Below are 19,268 nucleotides of genomic sequence, written 5' to 3'. Positions count from 1 at the left end.
TAGAGCAACGTTTGTAATCCCTTCTTCCATTCTCCATGTTCTCTCCTTTCATGTTAGAGCAACGTTTGTAATCCCTTCTTCCATTCTCCATGTTCTCTCCTTTCATGTTAGAGCAACGTTTGTAATCCCTTCTTCCATTCTCCATGTTCTCTCCTTACCAGTGAGAGCAACGTTTGTAATCCCTTCTTCCATTCTCCATGTCCTCTCTTTTCCAGTGAGAGCAACGTTTGTAATCCCTTCTTCCATTCTCCATGTCCTATCCTTTCCAGTGAGAGCAACGTTTGTAATCCCTTCTTCCATTCTCCATGTCCTATCCTTACCAGTGAGAGCAACGTTTGTAATCCCTTCTTCCATTCTCCATGTCCTATCCTTTCCAGTGAGAGCAACGTTTGTCCTATCCTTTCCTGTGAGAATAACGTTTGTAATCCCTTCTTCCATTCTCCATGTCCTATCCTTTCCAGTGAGAGCAACGTTTGTAATCCCTTCTTCCATTCTCCATGTCCTCTCTTTTCCAGTGAGAGCAACGTTTGTAATCCCTTCTTCCATTCTCCATGTCCTATCCTTACCAGTGAGAGCAACGTTTGTAATCCCTTCTTCCATTCTCCATGTCCTCTCTTTTCCAGTGAGAGCAACGTTTGTAATCCCTTCTTCCATTCTCCATGTCCTATCCTTACCAGTGAGAGCAACGTTTGTCCTATCCTTTCCTGTGAGAATAACGTTTGTAATCCCTTCTTCCATTCTCCATGTCCTATCCTTTCCAGTGAGAGCAACGTTTGTAATCCCTTCTTCCATTCTCCATGTCCTCTCTTTTCCAGTGAGAGCAACGTTTGTAATCCCTTCTTCCATTCTCCATGTCCTATCCTTACCAGTGAGAGCAACGTTTGTCCTATCCTTTCCTGTGAGAATAACGTTTGTAATCCCTTCTTCCATTCTCCATGTCCTATCCTTTCCAGTGAGAGCAACGTTTGTAATCCCTTCTTCCATTCTCCATGTCCTCTCTTTTCCAGTGAGAGCAACGTTTGTAATCCCTTCTTCCATTCTCCATGTCCTATCCTTTCCAGTGAGAGCAACGTTTGTAATCCCTTCTTCCATTCTCCATGTCCTCTCTTTTCCAGTAAGAGCAACGTTTGTAATCCCTTCTTCCATTCTCCATGTCCTATCCTTTCCAGTGAGAGCAACGTTTGTAATCCCTTCTTCCATTCTCCATGTCCTATCCTTACCAGTGAGAGCAACGTTTGTAATCCCTTCTTCCATTCTCCATGTCCTATCCTTTCCAGTGAGAGCAACGTTTGTCCTATCCTTTCCTGTGAGAATAACGTTTGTAATCCCTTCTTCCATTCTCCATGTCCTATCCTTTCCAGTGAGAGCAACGTTTGTAATCCCTTCTTCCATTCTCCATGTCCTATCCTTTCCAGTGAGAGCAACGTTTGTAATCCCTTCTTCCATTCTCCATGTCCTCTCCTTTCCAGTGAGAGCAACGTTTTTAATCCCTTCTTCCATTCTCCATGTCCTCTCCTTTCCAGTGAGAGCAACGTTTGTAATCCCTTCTTCCATTCTCCATGTCCTATCCTTTCCAGTGAGAGCAACGTTTGTAATCCCTTCTTCCATTCTCCATGTCCTATCTTTTCCAGTGAGAGCAACGTTTGTAATCCCTTCTTCCATTCTCCATGTCCTATCCTTTCCAGTGAGAGCAACGTTTGTAATCCCTTCTTCCATTCTCCATGTCCTATCCTTTCCAGTGAGAGCAACGTTTGTCCTATCCTTTCCTGTGAGAATAACGTTTGTAATCCCTTCTTCCATTCTCCATGTCCTATCCTTTCCAGTGAGAGCAACGTTTGTCCTATCCTTTCCTGTGAGAATAACGTTTGTAATCCCTTCTTCCATTCTCCATGTCCTATCCTTTCCAGTGAGAGCAACGTTTGTAATCCCTTCTTCCATTCTCCATGTCCTCTCTTTTCCAGTGAGAGCAACGTTTGTAATCCCTTCTTCCATTCTCCATGTCCTATCCTTTCCAGTGAGAGCAACGTTTGTAATCCCTTCTTCCATTCTCCATGTCCTCTCTTTTCCAGTAAGAGCAACGTTTGTAATCCCTTCTTCCATTCTCCATGTCCTATCCTTTCCAGTGAGAGCAACGTTTGTAATCCCTTCTTCCATTCTCCATGTCCTATCCTTACCAGTGAGAGCAACGTTTGTAATCCCTTCTTCCATTCTCCATGTCCTATCCTTTCCAGTGAGAGCAACGTTTGTCCTATCCTTTCCTGTGAGAATAACGTTTGTAATCCCTTCTTCCATTCTCCATGTCCTATCCTTTCCAGTGAGAGCAACGTTTGTAATCCCTTCTTCCATTCTCCATGTCCTATCCTTTCCAGTGAGAGCAACGTTTGTAATCCCTTCTTCCATTCTCCATGTCCTCTCCTTTCCAGTGAGAGCAACGTTTGTAATCCCTTCTTCCATTCTCCATGTCCTCTCCTTTCCAGTGAGAGCAACGTTTGTAATCCCTTCTTCCATTCTCCATGTCCTCTCCTTTCCAGTGAGAGCAACGTTTGTAATCCCTTCTTCCATTCTCCATGTCCTATCTTTTCCAGTGAGAGCAACGTTTGTAATCCCTTCTTCCATTCTCCATGTCCTATCCTTTCCAGTGAGAGCAACGTTTGTCCTATCCTTTCCTGTGAGAATAACGTTTGTAATCCCTTCTTCCATTCTCCATGTCCTATCCTTTCCAGTGAGAGCAACGTTTGTAATCCCTTCTTCCATTCTCCATGTCCTCTCTTTTCCAGTGAGAGCAACGTTTGTAATCCCTTCTTCCATTCTCCATGTCCTATCCTTTCCAGTGAGAGCAACGTTTGTAATCCCTTCTTCCATTCTCCATGTCCTCTCTTTTCCAGTGAGAGCAACGTTTGTAATCCCTTCTTCCATTCTCCATGTCCTATCCTTTCCAGTGAGAGCAACGTTTGTAATCCCTTCTTCCATTCTCCATGTCCTATCCTTACCAGTGAGAGCAACGTTTGTAATCCCTTCTTCCATTCTCCATGTCCTATCCTTTCCAGTGAGAGCAACGTTTGTCCTATCCTTTCCAGTGAGAGCAACGTTTGTAATCCCTTCTTCCATTCTCCATGTCCTATCCTTTCCAGTGAGAGCAACGTTTGTAATCCCTTCTTCCATTCTCCATGTCCTATCCTTTCCAGTGAGAGCAACGTTTGTCCTATCCTTTCCAGTGAGAGCAACGTTTGTAATCCTTTCTTCCATTCTCCATGTCCTATCCTTTCCAGTGAGAGCAACGTTTGTCCTATCCTTTCCTGTGAGAATAACGTTTGTAATCCCTTCTTCCATTCTCCATGTCCTATCCTTTCCAGTGAGAGCATCGTTTGTCCTATCCTTTCCAGTGAGAGCAACGTTTGTAATCCCTTCTTCCATTCTCCATGTCCTCTCCTTTCCAGTGAGAGCAACGTTTGTAATCCCTTCTTCCATTCTCCATGTCCTATCCTTTCCAGTGAGAGCAACGTTTGTAATCCCTTCTTCCATTCTCCATGTCCTATCTTTTCCAGTGAGAGCAACGTTTGTAATCCCTTCTTCCATTCTCCATGTCCTATCCTTTCCAGTGAGAGCAACGTTTGTCCTATCCTTTCCAGTGAGAGCAACGTTTGTAATCCCTTCTTCCATTCTCCATGTCCTATCCTTTCCAGTGAGAGCAACGTTTGTCCTATCCTTTCCAGTGAGAGCAACGTTTGTAATCCCTTCTTCCATTCTCCATGTCCTCTCCTTTCCAGTGAGAGCAACGTTTGTCCTATCCTTTCCAGTGAGAGCAACGTTTGTAATCCCTTCTTCCATTCTCCATGTCCTATCCTTACCAGTGAGAGCAACGTTTGTAATCCCTTCTTCCATTCTCCATGTCCTATCCTTTCCAGTGAGAGCAACGTTTGTCCTATCCTTTCCAGTGAGAGCAACGTTTGTAATCCCTTCTTCCATTCTCCATGTCCTATCCTTTCCAGTGAGAGCAACGTTTTTCCTATCCTTTCCAGTGAGAGCAACGTTTGTAATCCCTTCTTCCATTCTCCATGTCCTATCCTTACCAGTGAGAGCAACGTTTGTAATCCCTTCTTCCATTCTCCATGTCCTATCCTTTCCAGTGAGAGCAACGTTTGTCCTATCCTTTCCAGTGAGAGCAACGTTTGTAATCCCTTCTTCCATTCTCCATGTCCTCTCCTTTCCAGTGAGAGCAACGTTTGTAATCCCTTCTTCCATTCTCCATGTCCTATCCTTTCCAGTGAGAGCAACGTTTGTAATCCCTTCTTCCATTCTCCATGTCCTATCTTTTCCAGTGAGAGCAACGTTTTTAATCCCTTCTTCCATTCTCCATGTCCTATCCTTTCCAGTGAGAGCAACGTTTGTCCTATCCTTTCCAGTGAGAGCAACGTTTGTAATCCCTTCTTCCATTCTCCATGTCCTATCCTTACCAGTGAGAGCAACGTTTGTAATCCCTTCTTCCATTCTCCATGTCCTATCCTTTCCAGTGAGAGCAACGTTTGTCCTATCCTTTCCAGTGAGAGCAACGTTTGTAATCCTTTCTTCCATTCTCCATGTCCTATCCTTTCCAGTGAGAGCAACGTTTGTAATCCCTTCTTCCATTCTCCATGTCCTATCCTTTCCAGTGAGAGCAACGTTTGTCCTATCCTTTCCTGTGAGAATAACGTTTGTAATCCCTTCTTCCATTCTCCATGTCCTATCCTTTCCAGTGAGAGCAACGTTTGTAATCCCTTCTTCCATTCTCCATGTCCTCTCTTTTCCAGTGAGAGCAACGTTTTTAATCCCTTCTTCCATTCTCCATGTCCTATCCTTTCCAGTGAGAGCAACGTTTGTCCTATCCTTTCCAGTGAGAGCAACGTTTGTAATCCCTTCTTCCATTCTCCATGTCCTATCCTTACCAGTGAGAGCAACGTTTGTAATCCCTTCTTCCATTCTCCATGTCCTATCCTTTCCAGTGAGAGCAACGTTTGTCCTATCCTTTCCAGTGAGAGCAACGTTTGTAATCCCTTCTTCCATTCTCCATGTCCTATCCTTTCCAGTGAGAGCAACGTTTGTAATCCCTTCTTCCATTCTCCATGTCCTATCTTTTCCAGTGAGAGCAACGTTTGTAATCCCTTCTTCCATTCTCCATGTCCTATCCTTTCCAGTGAGAGCAACGTTTGTCCTATCCTTTCCTGTGAGAATAACGTTTGTAATCCCTTCTTCCATTCTCCATGTCCTATCCTTTCCAGTGAGAGCAACGTTTGTAATCCCTTCTTCCATTCTCCATGTCCTCTCTTTTCCAGTGAGAGCAACGTTTGTAATCCCTTCTTCCATTCTCCATGTCCTATCCTTTCCAGTGAGAGCAACGTTTGTCCTATCCTTTCCAGTGAGAGCAACGTTTGTAATCCCTTCTTCCATTCTCCATGTCCTATCCTTACCAGTGAGAGCAACGTTTGTAATCCCTTCTTCCATTCTCCATGTCCTATCCTTTCCAGTGAGAGCAACGTTTGTCCTATCCTTTCCAGTGAGAGCAACGTTTGTAATCCCTTCTTCCATTCTCCATGTCCTATCCTTTCCAGTGAGAGCAACGTTTGTAATCCCTTCTTCCATTCTCCATGTCCTATCCTTTCCAGTGAGAGCAACGTTTGTCCTATCCTTTCCTGTGAGAATAACGTTTGTAATCCCTTCTTCCATTCTCCATGTCCTATCCTTTCCAGTGAGAGCAACGTTTGTAATCCCTTCTTCCATTCTCCATGTCCTATCTTTTCCAGTGAGAGCAACGTTTGTAATCCCTTCTTCCATTCTCCATGTCCTATCCTTACCAGTGAGAGCAACGTTTGTAATCCCTTCTTCCATTCTCCATGTCCTATCCTTTCCAGTGAGAGCAACGTTTGTCCTATCCTTTCCAGTGAGAGCAACGTTTGTAATCCCTTCTTCCATTCTCCATGTCCTATCCTTACCAGTGAGAGCAACGTTTGTAATCCCTTCTTCCATTCTCCATGTCCTATCCTTTCCAGTGAGAGCAACGTTTGTCCTATCCTTTCCAGTGAGAGCAACGTTTGTAATCCCTTCTTCCATTCTCCATGTCCTATCCTTTCCAGTGAGAGCAACGTTTGTCCTATCCTTTCCTGTGAGAATAACGTTTGTAATCCCTTCTTCCATTCTCCATGTCCTATCCTTTCCAGTGAGAGCAACGTTTGTAATCCCTTCTTCCATTCTCCATGTCCTCTCTTTTCCAGTGAGAGCAACGTTTGTAATCCCTTCTTCCATTCTCCATGTCCTATCCTTTCCAGTGAGAGCAACATTTGTAATCCCTTCTTCCATTCTCCATGTCCTCTCTTTTCCAGTGAGAGCAATGTTTGTAATCCCTTCTTCCATTCTCCATGTCCTATCCTTTCCAGTGAGAGCAACGTTTGTAATCCCTTCTTCCATTCTCTATGTCCTATCCTTACCAGTGAGAGCAACGTTTGTAATCCCTTCTTCCATTCTCCATGTCCTATCCTTTCCAGTGAGAGCAACGTTTGTCCTATCCTTTCCTGTGAGAATAATGTTTGTAATCCCTTCTTCTATTCTCCATGTCCTATCCTTTCCAGTGAGAGCAACGTTTGTAATCCCTTCTTCCATTCTCCATGTCCTCTCCTTTCCAGTGAGAGCAACGTTTGTAATCCCTTCTTCCATTCTCCATGTCCTCTCCTTTCCAGTGAGAGCAACGTTTGTAATCCCTTCTTCCATTCTCCATGTCCTCTCCTTTCCAGTGAGAGCAACGTTTGTAATCCCTTCTTCCATTCTCCATGTCCTCTCCTTTCCAGTGAGAGCAACGTTTGTAATCCCTTCTTCCATTCTCCATGTCCTCTCCTTTCCAGTGAGAGCAACGTTTGTAATCCCTTCTTCCATTCTCCATGTCCTCTCCTTTCCAGTGAGAGCAACGTTTGTAATCCCTTCTTCCATTCTCCATGTCCTCTCCTTTCCAGTGAGAGCATCGTTTGTAATCCCTTCTTCCATTCTCCATGTCCTATCCTTTCCAGTGAGAGCAACGTTTGTAATCCCTTCTTCCATTCTCCATGTCCTCTCCTTTCCAGTGAGAGCAACGTTTGTAATCCCTTCTTCCATTCTCCATGTCCTCTCCTTTCCAGTGAGAGCAACGTTTGTAATCCCTTCTTCCATTCTCCATGTCCTATCTTTTCCAGTGAGAGCAACGTTTGTAATCCCTTCTTCCATTCTCCATGTTCTATCCATTCTCCTTGATTTTCTGCAGGAGTATCAGCATGCTGTGTGTTTAACAACCTGTTCATGTTATTTTTTATTTGAAAATTATGTTCTATACATAAAAAAAAAACAATTGAAAATAATCCTCAAAACATTCCAAAGTGTGTTTTGATTTTAATGCAATGGTCATCTTTATATTTATAGTTACTACTTAGAACTTCCTTGAAATTATTAGCTATCAATTAGGATTAACAATGGAGAAGAATATCACCAATATATTCTTATCGCTATAAAACGTACTCTATATCTTGCAGGCTTCGGATTTGGGTTAATATATCTCCCAGCCATCGTCTGCGTCACGGGGTACTTCGAGAAGAGAAGATCCTTCGCCACTGGTATAGCCGTGTGTGGCTCAGGAATTGGTACTTTTGCCTTCTCGCCACTCGTAGAGTACTTGGTGAGTCGTCGTCTGTAAATGGGAAGGGTCTTCATGTGTATGAAGCCTGAAAGGGCATGTTTGGCCTTAAAACAGATGAGTACACATGTGCCCTTTGGATTTAAACCTATTTTAAGGAAAGAGAGTACACATGTGCCCTTTGGAATTAAACCTATTTTAAGGGAAGAGAGTACACATGTGCCCTTTGGAATTAAACCTATTTTAAGGAAAGAGAGTACACGTGTGCCCTTTGGAATTAAACCTATTTTAAGGAAAGAGAGTACACATGTGCCCTTTGGAATTAAACCTATTTTAAGGAAAGAGAGTACACGTGTGCCCTTTGGAATTAAACCTATTTTAAGGAAAGAGAGTACACATGTGCCCTTTGGAATTAAACCTATTTTAAGGGAAGATATAATTTAATAGGAGTTTTGTAATGGCTTTAATAGCTTTGAATTATGAGAATGTCCACTTAGCCTACAGTATTGTGTAAAGTATTTTATGTATGGTATGTGAGGATTGTACAGTACTAGGCAGTATATCATGGCAATCCACATTCGCCAATGGTTATACAAGCGGATGAGTAACTTAAATTTTGAAGAAATCACTGGCAGCAGTGTGGCAGATTGAGTTTAAGGCGATAGACAAGCTGTCTCTTCGGCTTCTACTCCAGATGTCTGACAGATGATCATAATGGAATTAGTATAGCCCGGCAAGGATCACTTACCTTATTTAGATAGGCACTGCGTATCAAAAGGAACTGGCTGTCCTTTGATGAAACTAGCCAATGAATCCTCTGAGGCCCTTTGCATCAATATCCGTAGGAATAGATGATGATGATGAAGTGGGGACTGTGTATGTAGGATTTGATTGATTGATTGATTGAGTTTTCTGGCATCCTGACATCTAAGGTCATTGACGCCGACGTGTATGTAGAAAGTACAGTATATGGGTGTAAATGGAATGTTGTTCTGCTGATGAGGAGTGACAATAAGATCTTTAAGTGCTAGGAAGAAAGTACCTTTATTATTATTATTATTATTATTATTATTATTATTATTATTATTATTATTATTATTATTATTATTATTATTATTTAAGCTACAACCCTAGTTGGAAAAGCAGGATGCTATAAGCCCAAGTAACAGCAAAATTGGATTAATCTGTGTTGAAGGCTCCTTTGCTAAAAGAACTGATCTAGGTTTTGTATGCAAAACTCAATATACTTTGGAATATTGTAAAGATGTTAGCACTCAAGGGAAATTCAGTTCAGAAGTGGATGTCTTTTTTCAAAATATAATTATGGCAGTTTTGCAATAACTGGGCATATATATTCTTGATTTAACACTGAATGGTCAAGTCAGTAATAATCAGAACTTATGAAAATCATGGTATATATACACTGTATACATATGATGAATGTGAATTTAAAAATTATTTGCAGACATCTGAAAAACCCCTTGGTATGAATTTGTATTCGATGTTTGTCAAAATTATAGGAAATTTTATGTGGATAATGAAAGTTTGTTTGGTAAAGTAGAAATGAATCATTATAAATCTAATTGTGTTGTTAACCCTTTTACCCCCAGGCTATTTGGAAATTTCCAACCCTTAACCCCCAGGGGTCAATTTTTTTCAAGCACATTTTGCAGTATATTTTTTTTTTAAATTGCTCTAACAGCCTTAATTTTCGTCATAGAGAAGTCAGGTTGGTCTCATTCTCTTGGAAAATGGCTGAAGTTTCTCAAAAAATTATCAAAAATATGCAAAAAAAAATTTAAATATCATTTTTTTGCAAGAACGTACCGGTACGTCCATGGGGGTAAAGTGATGAGTTTTGTGAAACGCACCAGTACGTCCTTTTGGGGGTAAAAGGGTTAATCCGCTGTAACCAAAACCTAGTGAGATTAATTTTTCATTGCATTGTAAGTTATTTTTATTTTGTCTTTGCCGCCGAATTCAGTTTCACGTTAAAAGCCTTCCAGTACCATTAATATAATCTTGAACCTTTTCAGATCAATGAATACAGCTGGCAGAGTTCCCTTGTCATCATCTCAGGCATCATGCTGAACTGTGTGGTCTTTGGTGCCATGTTCAGGCCCTTGGAAGATAACCCCCCGGTCTCTAGTACCCCTCCGGACCTCGAGGCATCTAGCTATCCAATCCACCGTGATGAACTGATGCCCATGAATGATCTGCCAAAGATACAGGTAATACAGGTAATTTGGACATGGGTGGCACAAGTTTTCCGTGGTAAAGGGGAGACTCGGCATTGTTGCGATTCTGTTTGATATGACAGCGCTTTCGGGTGAAAGTCGGCTTAGTGGTAACGTTATTCGTGCTGTTTGTCTGGTTGGTCTGAAAGTGGGTAATATTATTTTGTTCATTTACAGTACAGTAGAAGCTTGCTAATGTTATCCCTATCATTGGATGATTCCAAATTGAATGTAGCTATGCAGCACTTGTGTTTATGCATGTTGTTACAATACGACTGACCTTACTTGCATGACAGAAGTCTTGAAATACAACCTGAGTTTGCTATCCTCAAGCTAAACATTATTGTCATTGTTGCTGTTGAAAATTGTCTTGTACACTCTGCGAGATATAGGGTTGTTCACTTGTGTAGCTCATAGCTGAGAGTAAAGTGTGAAAGTGTCTTCTTTCAAAAGCCACTCAAATTGTCTCTGCATTGGGATCTACAAAATACAAGGCCCCAAACAGAATTTATGAAAATAACCTATTCATATCTTCACTTCCACGACATGCCCATCTAAGGCAAGAGCTTTAGGGACTTTGTCTCTCTCTTGTTAACTGCTTTGATTAGTCAGAAATAAAACTTGGTAACACCGTACTGTTATCAATTTATTAGAACACAATGTTTCCCTCCGGATCTAGTGTTCTCAAAGTTCCTTGAAATGTTCGTCACAATACCCTTATATAGATTTAGAGATTCCAAAATGTTTGTTTCATTTATACCTTCTATTACATACGCTTCTGGAGTCTAAGCGATGTCAGGCAGGGCAGCCGATCGGGACTACGGTCTACCCCAAAGCCAAAGCAAAGGCCTTCAAAAAGAGGGCAGCTTTGCTTACCCCCTATAAATGGCGAAAAAGCATGTTAATAGAAGAATAATATACTTTATTATTATTATTATTATTATTATTATTATTATTATTGATCTTTCAATGGTCAATGAATAGACTAGCTTGTAGCTATCACCCATGTAATCATCAATTTACAACAAATATGTTTGGAAATGTCAAAATTATTATTTCATATTTGGTCTTGAAAATATTTAGTGTAATACTGTATTTCCTTTGGCATGACTGGTGTTTTCCTTTAAATAATCAGTCCCTAAGTAAGATTGTTAATGTTATACCCTGATTAATTTTATATGAAAAATCAATAAAGTATTGGGCATCTCAGAGTTACCCTTTAATTAATTCATTTGAGAATGGAATTGTAATTATCTTGTCATTACTTTGGAGAGACATTGTCGTATTGACATTTGTTTAACAAAAGAATGCACTTTTTAGCATTTTGTCTTTGCCTGAAACCTCTTTCTCTCTCTCTCTCTCTCTCTCTCTCTCTCTCTCTCTCTCTCTCTCTCTCTCTCTCTCTCTCTCTCTCTCTCTCTCTCTCTCTCTCTCTCTCTCTCTTTCTCATTCCAAGCATGCCTATCACATGACCAGCATTGACAGAAGAAGTCTTACTTTAAGAATTTCAAAGAGAAATCAAATTCCTCCATAGTCTCTTGCATTTAACATCTCTCTTTCCCTTCCAGCTGAGTGGCGAGGAGCTCAAGAAGAACATGAGTGACATGAACCTCATAAGCCAGAGCCACACTTCGAATAACATCCAAAGAATCGCATCGCACGGGAACCTCAACCCCATTCACCAGAATCTGATCAACGCCGATGCTGCGAGAATGGCCGCCTCTCAACCACGTAAGGTTTATACTTCTCCTGTCGTGATAAAATTTTTTGCCATCTGTTTATCAGAGTATTAGTCTGCTTGTATTATTTAGAATTATAGCAAGCGAAGAGAATGTCGGAGTTGTAGGTTCTGGCTAAGATTTGTTCAATGCAGTCCAACAGTTTGGAGCTAAGAGCCTTCATTCTTCCTCTTATTTTTTTTATTTAGGTCTTTATAGTTTATATATGAAAGATCTAATGTAATGTTGTTACTATTCTTAAAATATTCTATTTAAATTGTATTACTTCTCATGTAGTGTATTCATTTCCTTGTTTCCTCTCTGCACTTGGCTATTTTTCCCTGTTGGAAACCTTGGGCTTATAGCATCTTGCTTTTCCAATTAGGGAATGCTAGTGATGACAAACCAGTCTTAGGCTTAATTTAAAGAAATGTATGGTATGTGATTCAATTTTGTTTACTGATATGGTCACCCAAAGGCCCTCTTGTTTCCTAAGCCTGAAAAACCATAAGAAAGTCAAAACCAAAATTGGGTGGGCTTAACCGCAAAGGAAGTTCTAGTTCTGTCTTTTAAAGAGATAGTGGCTATGCATTAGCTTTGGGCATTTAAGTGCTTAATCTGCTTTTGGGTATAAGCCAATCAGGTTCCTTCCTTGGAGGGATGAGATGTCCACAGTATTTTGAGTTTGACACGAAGTAGCCTATTCTGAAAAAGACCCTGGCCGGATGGCCATAGAGCTTTTGATAGAGTATAGTATCTAGACCAATACCCTAAACACGTTGGAATCAAGATCTACGTACACTGCTATTTGCTACTGTTTATCTTATCCCCTTGCAGATGAATCAATGTATTTGGTGGTAAGATAAGCCCTGACAGCTTGCAAATGGAACCAGATTTATATTATTTCGAAGGTCTATCAGCAGTTATCTGCATCTCGCTGATTCAATGATTAATTATTACCTTTTTATTATTACTTATGTATTTCTATACTTTAAATTTGTGTTTGAAATATTGTCTAATGTATTGTAACTTTGTTCTTCAGTGTTACCAGCTTCCGAGAAGCAAGTGATTAGCTTAGACAGTGTTTGCCTTCAAGCCAGGAAGAGTGGCAGCCTCCCCTCATCCCATCACGGTTCGGGTCTGCTGTATCGGAAGGATATCTTCTACCGTGGGTCTCTTTTGAATATCCCCGAGTATAAGTAAGTTTCGACTCTTTGCTGTTAGGTATTTTAACTTGCATCCCATTTGATGGGATATAATTACATTGAAATTTTAAGGGAAATTTTGTAAAATTTGGTATAGGAGTGCATTAATTGGCAATATAACTATACAGTATCCTAAAACATAAATTTTTCATTAATTTGCAAGCTCTGTAATCTGCATGTTGCCACATCATTGAATCTCTACCTAGTGTCTGAAAAACTTATGTGACTGACAGCAACAACTAATGTGATCAAAGAAAGATCTGAGATTTCTAGAAGGTTTTTTGGTAGCCCAACGAGTTACCATAGGTTGTGTAACGCAGCCTCATTAGTCAATAACAATATATAGTAGATGGTCAAGAACGTATGTACAGTACCAATGTCACTATTGGTCGCTAATGCAACTTATTCCTCCGGCTAACCTCTTAGACTGTACCTCACTTGGTGTAGACCTTACCTTCCCGCAAACCCGAAGTCGAGACTCGGGCGTCCCTCTTCCCTACCAATAGTCAGCCCAGTAGTAACTCCTGATGCTTTTTCATACAGACAGGATCCTGGAAGTTATAGAGCGTCGGTGAGCAAGATCCCGGATCCCGAAGAGATTGTAGACGAGGTAGAGCAGATGAAGGTTAGTGCTATCGGAAGGTGGTTTCGTAAGATGAAGAGCACAGAATGGGGCTGGAGTTACGCCGTACGGCAATTTCTGCCGCACCGCAATATCTTCTGTGATTTTAATATTTTTTTCTCACTCGTCCCTTTTTGCACTTTGTATATGATGTTAAATAAAAGATTACAGTACAGTACATGTACCCTGTACATGTCATGAATTTAACCACGTGCTCCTTTTTTGAACATGTAAGGCAAAGTTTGCTGACCCAAATCCCACTTGGGTGATCTCAATGATGCTCAATTTTACAAGTGACCTGAAGAGAGATATTACATTGAATTTCTTTTTACTATTGCAATGATCAGATTTAGCATTTGGTTTTGGTCATCTCTTGAAATATGACAACTGTAATCTCCATAAGTCTCTATCTTGCAGGTCTGTGGCTGCGTTCCCTGTTCTAGGGAGACTCACGATGCCATGAGCAACCTCATGGACTGGGGCCTTCTCACGGACGGGATCTTCATTCTGTTTGCCCTCTCCAACTTCTGTACATCTATCGGATTTAATGCTCCCTATATCTTTATTGTTGTAAGTTCATGAGGTTAAGTTATGCAGCACTAGTTTTAATAATATTTATTTATACACTGAAGTATGGTTTTTCCAAAGGGACAGTTGAGAAACAGTTTTGTTTGTGTTAGTTGGATACCTGGCAGAGAGAGTCTATTTTAGCTTATTGCTTTTGTTTTTTTTAGATTACATTTTTGATTTATCTAATTCATCCTCTCAGTTGTTTTACCTCATTGAAGAACATAATTTCCTGGTAAATCTAATAGAATCCTTGAAATGTGACCCACTGGTGTTTTTTAAACTAAATTTTTATGCTGCAATGATGTGCTGGGTCAATATTGTTGTATAATTGATCTAGAAAACAATAATAAAAGGATGTTGTGCAATTGTGCATATGATCCCTATATCGCGTCATGTGACCATGAAATTAAAAGATCTTCATATCGACAGACATCAAAACATTACTAAGTAGACATTCATAGAGTTAATGCAAACTCATTTTGAAAACGATGATTTTTCAAATATACACATTTAAAAGCCATCACTTTCTTGCAAAAGTTCAGTTCTAAATATGGAAGCAACACTCTAGCAAGTTTGTGCTCTTGTAAAGATACTGTACAGAATTTTTGTTCCCAAGTAATTCTGCACGGTACCACTCTTCATTGAGATACCAAATGACGAAAAGACCTGGTTTGAATCATGCACTGACCTATATTAAACTAGTAGATATTCCATTCCATCGGCCTCTGCACACAAAAATCTATTATTCTTAAACTAATTTCCTTGAATAATCCTATTTGAATTGTATCAAGGCAATTAGGCAATACGAAGGGCAATGTCCTCTATCTTGCCCAAGGCTTGAAAAGAAGGGAAGAGGATATAGATGGTATTTTAACAACGAAAAAGACTATGGATAGTGTAACGAAGGTCAATCCATTCAAATATATCTTTGGAATATTGACACGTTCATAGAAATCCATGTCGACAAATATTGAGTCAAGATTATGTAAACACTTTCTATCTAAAGGGAGTTTTAAGCTCCACACACCTACACCCATCTATGAATTAACTCCTAACCCTGGAATTGATAGACACTAAGCCACGTAGAAAAAAGAGAGAGAGAGAGAGAGAGAGAGAGAGAGAGAGAGAGAGAGAGAGAGAGAGAGAGAGAGAGAGAGAGAGAGAGAGAGAGAGAGAGAGAGAGAGAGAGAGAGAGAGAGAGAGAAAGATTTTTAAAGTACAGGATGATGCAGAACTATTTATGTACCAATGAAGTACTGTGATGTATATATGTCCAGTACAATACAGTAATGTCAGAAAATTTATTTATTTTATTGAAAACAGGAATTTTTATTGCTCCTTTTGTTGCAAATTGTAACACATTAATGAAGGACAAAAGAGTGGCATCTAAACTGTAAATTTTAGGAGAGGGAGGGCAAATAGATGGAACAGTTTAAGGGTTGCCGATCGCGGCATTAAGAAAGTGTGTAATTTCCTTTACAGGACCGCGCCATAACCCAAGATATTCCCGAAAGTCAGGCATCTTTCCTGTTAGCCGTGGTGGGAATTTCAAATACAGTGAGCCGTATCCTCTTGGGCTACATATCTGACCAGGCTTGGGTCAACCGCCTTTATCTCTATAATATCGCCTTAACATGCTGTGGAATTGGTAAGGCTTAGTCAACTTTAATAGATTTCTAAATTGGATAGTGATACATAGCACAGATTATTTTTATCTTTAAAATGAAGGTCAGTGTAACAGGATGATTGTTACTTCATATTTACTTTCTGGGAAGTATTACGTAACATGTAAAGTGATGTAAATTGGGCATTGTACTGTACATACAGTACAACTATTTTAACAGACCTTTGAATTAGAAAGTAGGAAAGGTACAGTACGATATAATGACTGTGCATAGTCACAGATGTAGCAACAAATGAGACAGTTGTCAATACTATATTTAATATATGAAATATTATAATATATTAAAACAATTTTTGTATGATTCCCCCCAGGAACCTGCATTAGCATCTGGTTTACAAGCTACTGGGCTCATGTTTTATATGCAGTTATATTTGGTTCAATGTCCGGAGCCTATGTCGGCCTCACGTCCGTAGTGTTAGTCGACCTTCTGGGAATGGAGAGGCTCACAAATGCCTTCGGTCTTCTGCTCATGTTCCAAGGAATCGCGTCCCTAATTGGACCCCCAATTTGTGGTAATGTAGAAATTTTAGTCTCTAATGTATTATGAAATTTAAGTCCTCTTTCAATTTATATCCACCAGAAAGGTGCTGTCTGTTTTGTATTCTGACTGATTTACTTACCATTCTCAAAAAAAAAGATAACTTGTTGGCGATAAAACGCCATTCGTCATTTCCAAACCTCCTTTCTTTCAGGCGTCCTGTACGACATCACAGAATCCTACGACTGCAGCTTCCTACTCGCTGGAAGCATGATTGCAGCCTCCGGGTTGATGCTCTTCTTCATCCCGTGCATTTGGAGAGTCCAAGCGAAGAAGCTGGCGAAGAGAGCTACTGCTAACACCAACTGAAAATGTTGATACTAGTACTAGAGATATAATTAATAGCCAATTGTCAGCTGAAACAGACTGTGATTGCCAAGGCTAAGTGATTTTTTTTTAAAATTCTTAATCCAGACTTTTATTATGATTATATTTCGAGTTTTATACGACATGAATTCTGTGGGTCATGATTCAAAGCACAGATGTTTTAAATATTTAATGGAATAGGTAATTCACTTTATAACCTTATGCATGTGTATGAATACGTATAAGCATGTCTATGTGGTATGCACAGGGAACGGAATGTGTGGGATTTTATTAAGAAAATTTTGGTGAAGTTTTATCTTAAGCGTAAGTTTTCAATGTTGCGTTTCAGAAATAAGCTTTCCATGGCAACATTTATTTTAAAAAGTGGGTTCTCTTAAGAATTATAAACGGTGAATTGCGCGTAGAGAAACACGGATTCTGTTTAGCGATGCTCGTGGATGAACAAGCTGATTGTATCCGGCCTCCGTTTTCAAGAGCCGGGTGAGAAAACCGATCCATGAACTCCGGGTGAAGAAATCTTGGTGAAGTCTTCCTTTGTTTGCCTCAAGTTTTACCTTAGTGTGTGAAGACTCTTATACTGTATAAACAATAGGGAAAGATTGTAGTTCTGTGACTTGGTTACATGACAGGTTTTGTAAATCCTTTTTTTGGTTAGGTTTTTTGTAAACTGTTTGCATTTCCGTGGGCATCCAAGGATCCTCTGTATCAGAAAGAAATGTAGTGCTGTATGTTTTTTACATCTAAGAATAACTGATATATCATATATTGGGACCAGGAATTAATATATACAGAAACTAGAGTACCCGTATACTGTGCAGTGCTGTAAATTGGGCGATGAATTAATACAGTACTGTATATTTAGTGTGTGAGTGTATGATTCAGCGTGTCAGATTAATGAAGGATTTTTTTCACATTCAGTGGTTATACAGAGAGGATTGTCATCTCTTCATCCTTACGAGAAGCATATTTTCTTCATTACATTAAATCACTTTGGGTCTGTTAAAGATTGGTTCAAAGATTCGTATCAGAAGGATCAGTTTGATTCGTGTGCAGCTGATGGATAGTAGTGAATGCATTTTGTTAAATGTGCCTTCTCGTTACTTGTCAAAGTGTAGAAGTTACAAGAATGAAAAAAAAAAAGTCTGTTGTTGAGGGTCAAATGAGTGAGGAAAATATAATCCAAATAATAATGTCTGGAAGGAAATAATTGAAAATACACAAAAGTAATATCCTGTAATGAACTTTTCAAGGAGAGATAATTATTGTTTGTGAATCAAGGAATATGATATGTAATATTTAAACTTGAAAAAAGAAAGTCCTTATGTACGCTGAAAAGGGAATTGTGAAATACTTAGGTCCTTCCAAATTCCTTTGGCAACCTTATGATTCCAAACTTATTTTTTAATATATCCCTGTTATATCCCATTTTAGAACAAAATCTGTATGTGATATGATTAATGATAAGGGATTCTTTTTCTTTATATCTTTATATCTTTTTTTTCACAGTTAGAGTAACTTTTTTCACTTTCATTTATTAAACTGAAGTGCCTCAGAATCTACAGGTCATGGATGAACTAGGTTAGAATTGTGATATATTAAGAAGCAGCAGCACCTCGCTTTAAAGCACTCCGAAATTTACAGACTTGTAACAATTGCCGAACGCCATTGGATATCTTTATGGTTTATCATTGTTTATAAAAATGTACTTGAAGTCTTTCCAGTAATAAGTTGATGCTGGTTAAACCAAACCAGTAAGCTTACCCCATTCGCAAAGACCTGACAGCCAAGCATTTGTTAAAGCGAAGTGCTACTGCTGTGCATCTTCCTACACCATGTTTGAAAGTTTTCAAAACTTTCATTTACAATAAAGCACAAGAGAGCAGTGGGTGCAGTTATCTGCCATTGCACCTGTTTCATCTGTGTTAGCCAATTCCTTTACTGCTCGACACTAGCTTCATTCATTCGTGTAGATACTAAGAGACCTGTATCTTGTCTCACGTGGTCTCCAGAATAGAGACTTGGGAAATCACAGCACACATATCCAGCAATATGGATGTAGGAGATGCAAGTGTATCAGATTGGAGTCATAAGCAATGTGAGAATGGCCACTTTGTATGAAAGCATTGTCCAGTAAAAGCTCTCCAACACAGCGCCATTATTATCTACTGTTGTTCTGCATTTTTCACGTAGCTTGCCGGGCAATGTGGTTATCTCATAGCCTGTGAAGTACTTATGATAATCAAGCTTTTTTTTTATTTAGACTCTATGGCTATTGTGATGTCAATTGGAGAGTTGTGTTTCATTTTGTGTGTGTGCGCATCTCAAGGTATCATTATTTCCTCATTAGCTTAAGTATGGAATAATAAATGTTTTATTAGGTAGTAAATTTTATACTACAGGTTGACATATTGTAAATTTAGATAAGCTTAGATATTATACATGTGAAGTGGCAAGATGAACTTAGTGTTAAAATGTATTGGCACATTGTCAATATTTTAACTTTTTTTTCTTTTCTGTGGATACAAGAGGTGATGCTGGAATAGAAGTTTATTTACCTTTTTATTTTATATATACTTTTTTTCATTTTGAATTTGAAGTTATTGAATTTTCTTTGTTATGTGACAAAGACCATAAATTAATCAGTATAGCAAGAATAATAATTTTTGAGAGCTCAAAATAAGAAACTTTGCCTATTAACAAAGTTATGATTTTGATTTTTGTCCTTTTCTTTACTCCTGCA

At 39.4% G+C, this 19,268-nt stretch overlaps 1 protein-coding gene across 1 annotated transcript in view; it reads left to right on the top strand.

Moving 5' to 3' along the window:
• LOC137625535 (monocarboxylate transporter 5-like) overlaps nt 1–19,242 on the top strand; it is a 27,861-nt gene extending 8,619 nt beyond the window's left edge. Inside the window, exons 4-12 of the mRNA XM_068356444.1 lie at nt 7,527–7,669; nt 9,664–9,867; nt 11,433–11,595; nt 12,625–12,781; nt 13,331–13,412; nt 13,827–13,979; nt 15,462–15,627; nt 15,975–16,175; nt 16,356–19,242. Coding sequence (XP_068212545.1) covers nt 7,527–7,669; nt 9,664–9,867; nt 11,433–11,595; nt 12,625–12,781; nt 13,331–13,412; nt 13,827–13,979; nt 15,462–15,627; nt 15,975–16,175; nt 16,356–16,510 — 1,424 coding nt within the window. The 3' untranslated portion in view covers nt 16,511–19,242. The remainder of the gene's footprint in view (nt 1–7,526; nt 7,670–9,663; nt 9,868–11,432; nt 11,596–12,624; nt 12,782–13,330; nt 13,413–13,826; nt 13,980–15,461; nt 15,628–15,974; nt 16,176–16,355) is intronic.
• The last annotated feature ends 26 nt before the right edge of the window (nt 19,243–19,268 follow it).

Source organism: Palaemon carinicauda, chromosome 32, assembly GCF_036898095.1.
Source record: "Palaemon carinicauda isolate YSFRI2023 chromosome 32, ASM3689809v2, whole genome shotgun sequence".
NCBI classification, from domain to species: domain Eukaryota; kingdom Metazoa; phylum Arthropoda; class Malacostraca; order Decapoda; family Palaemonidae; genus Palaemon; species Palaemon carinicauda.
This window is presented reverse-complemented; position numbering and strand designations above follow the sequence as displayed.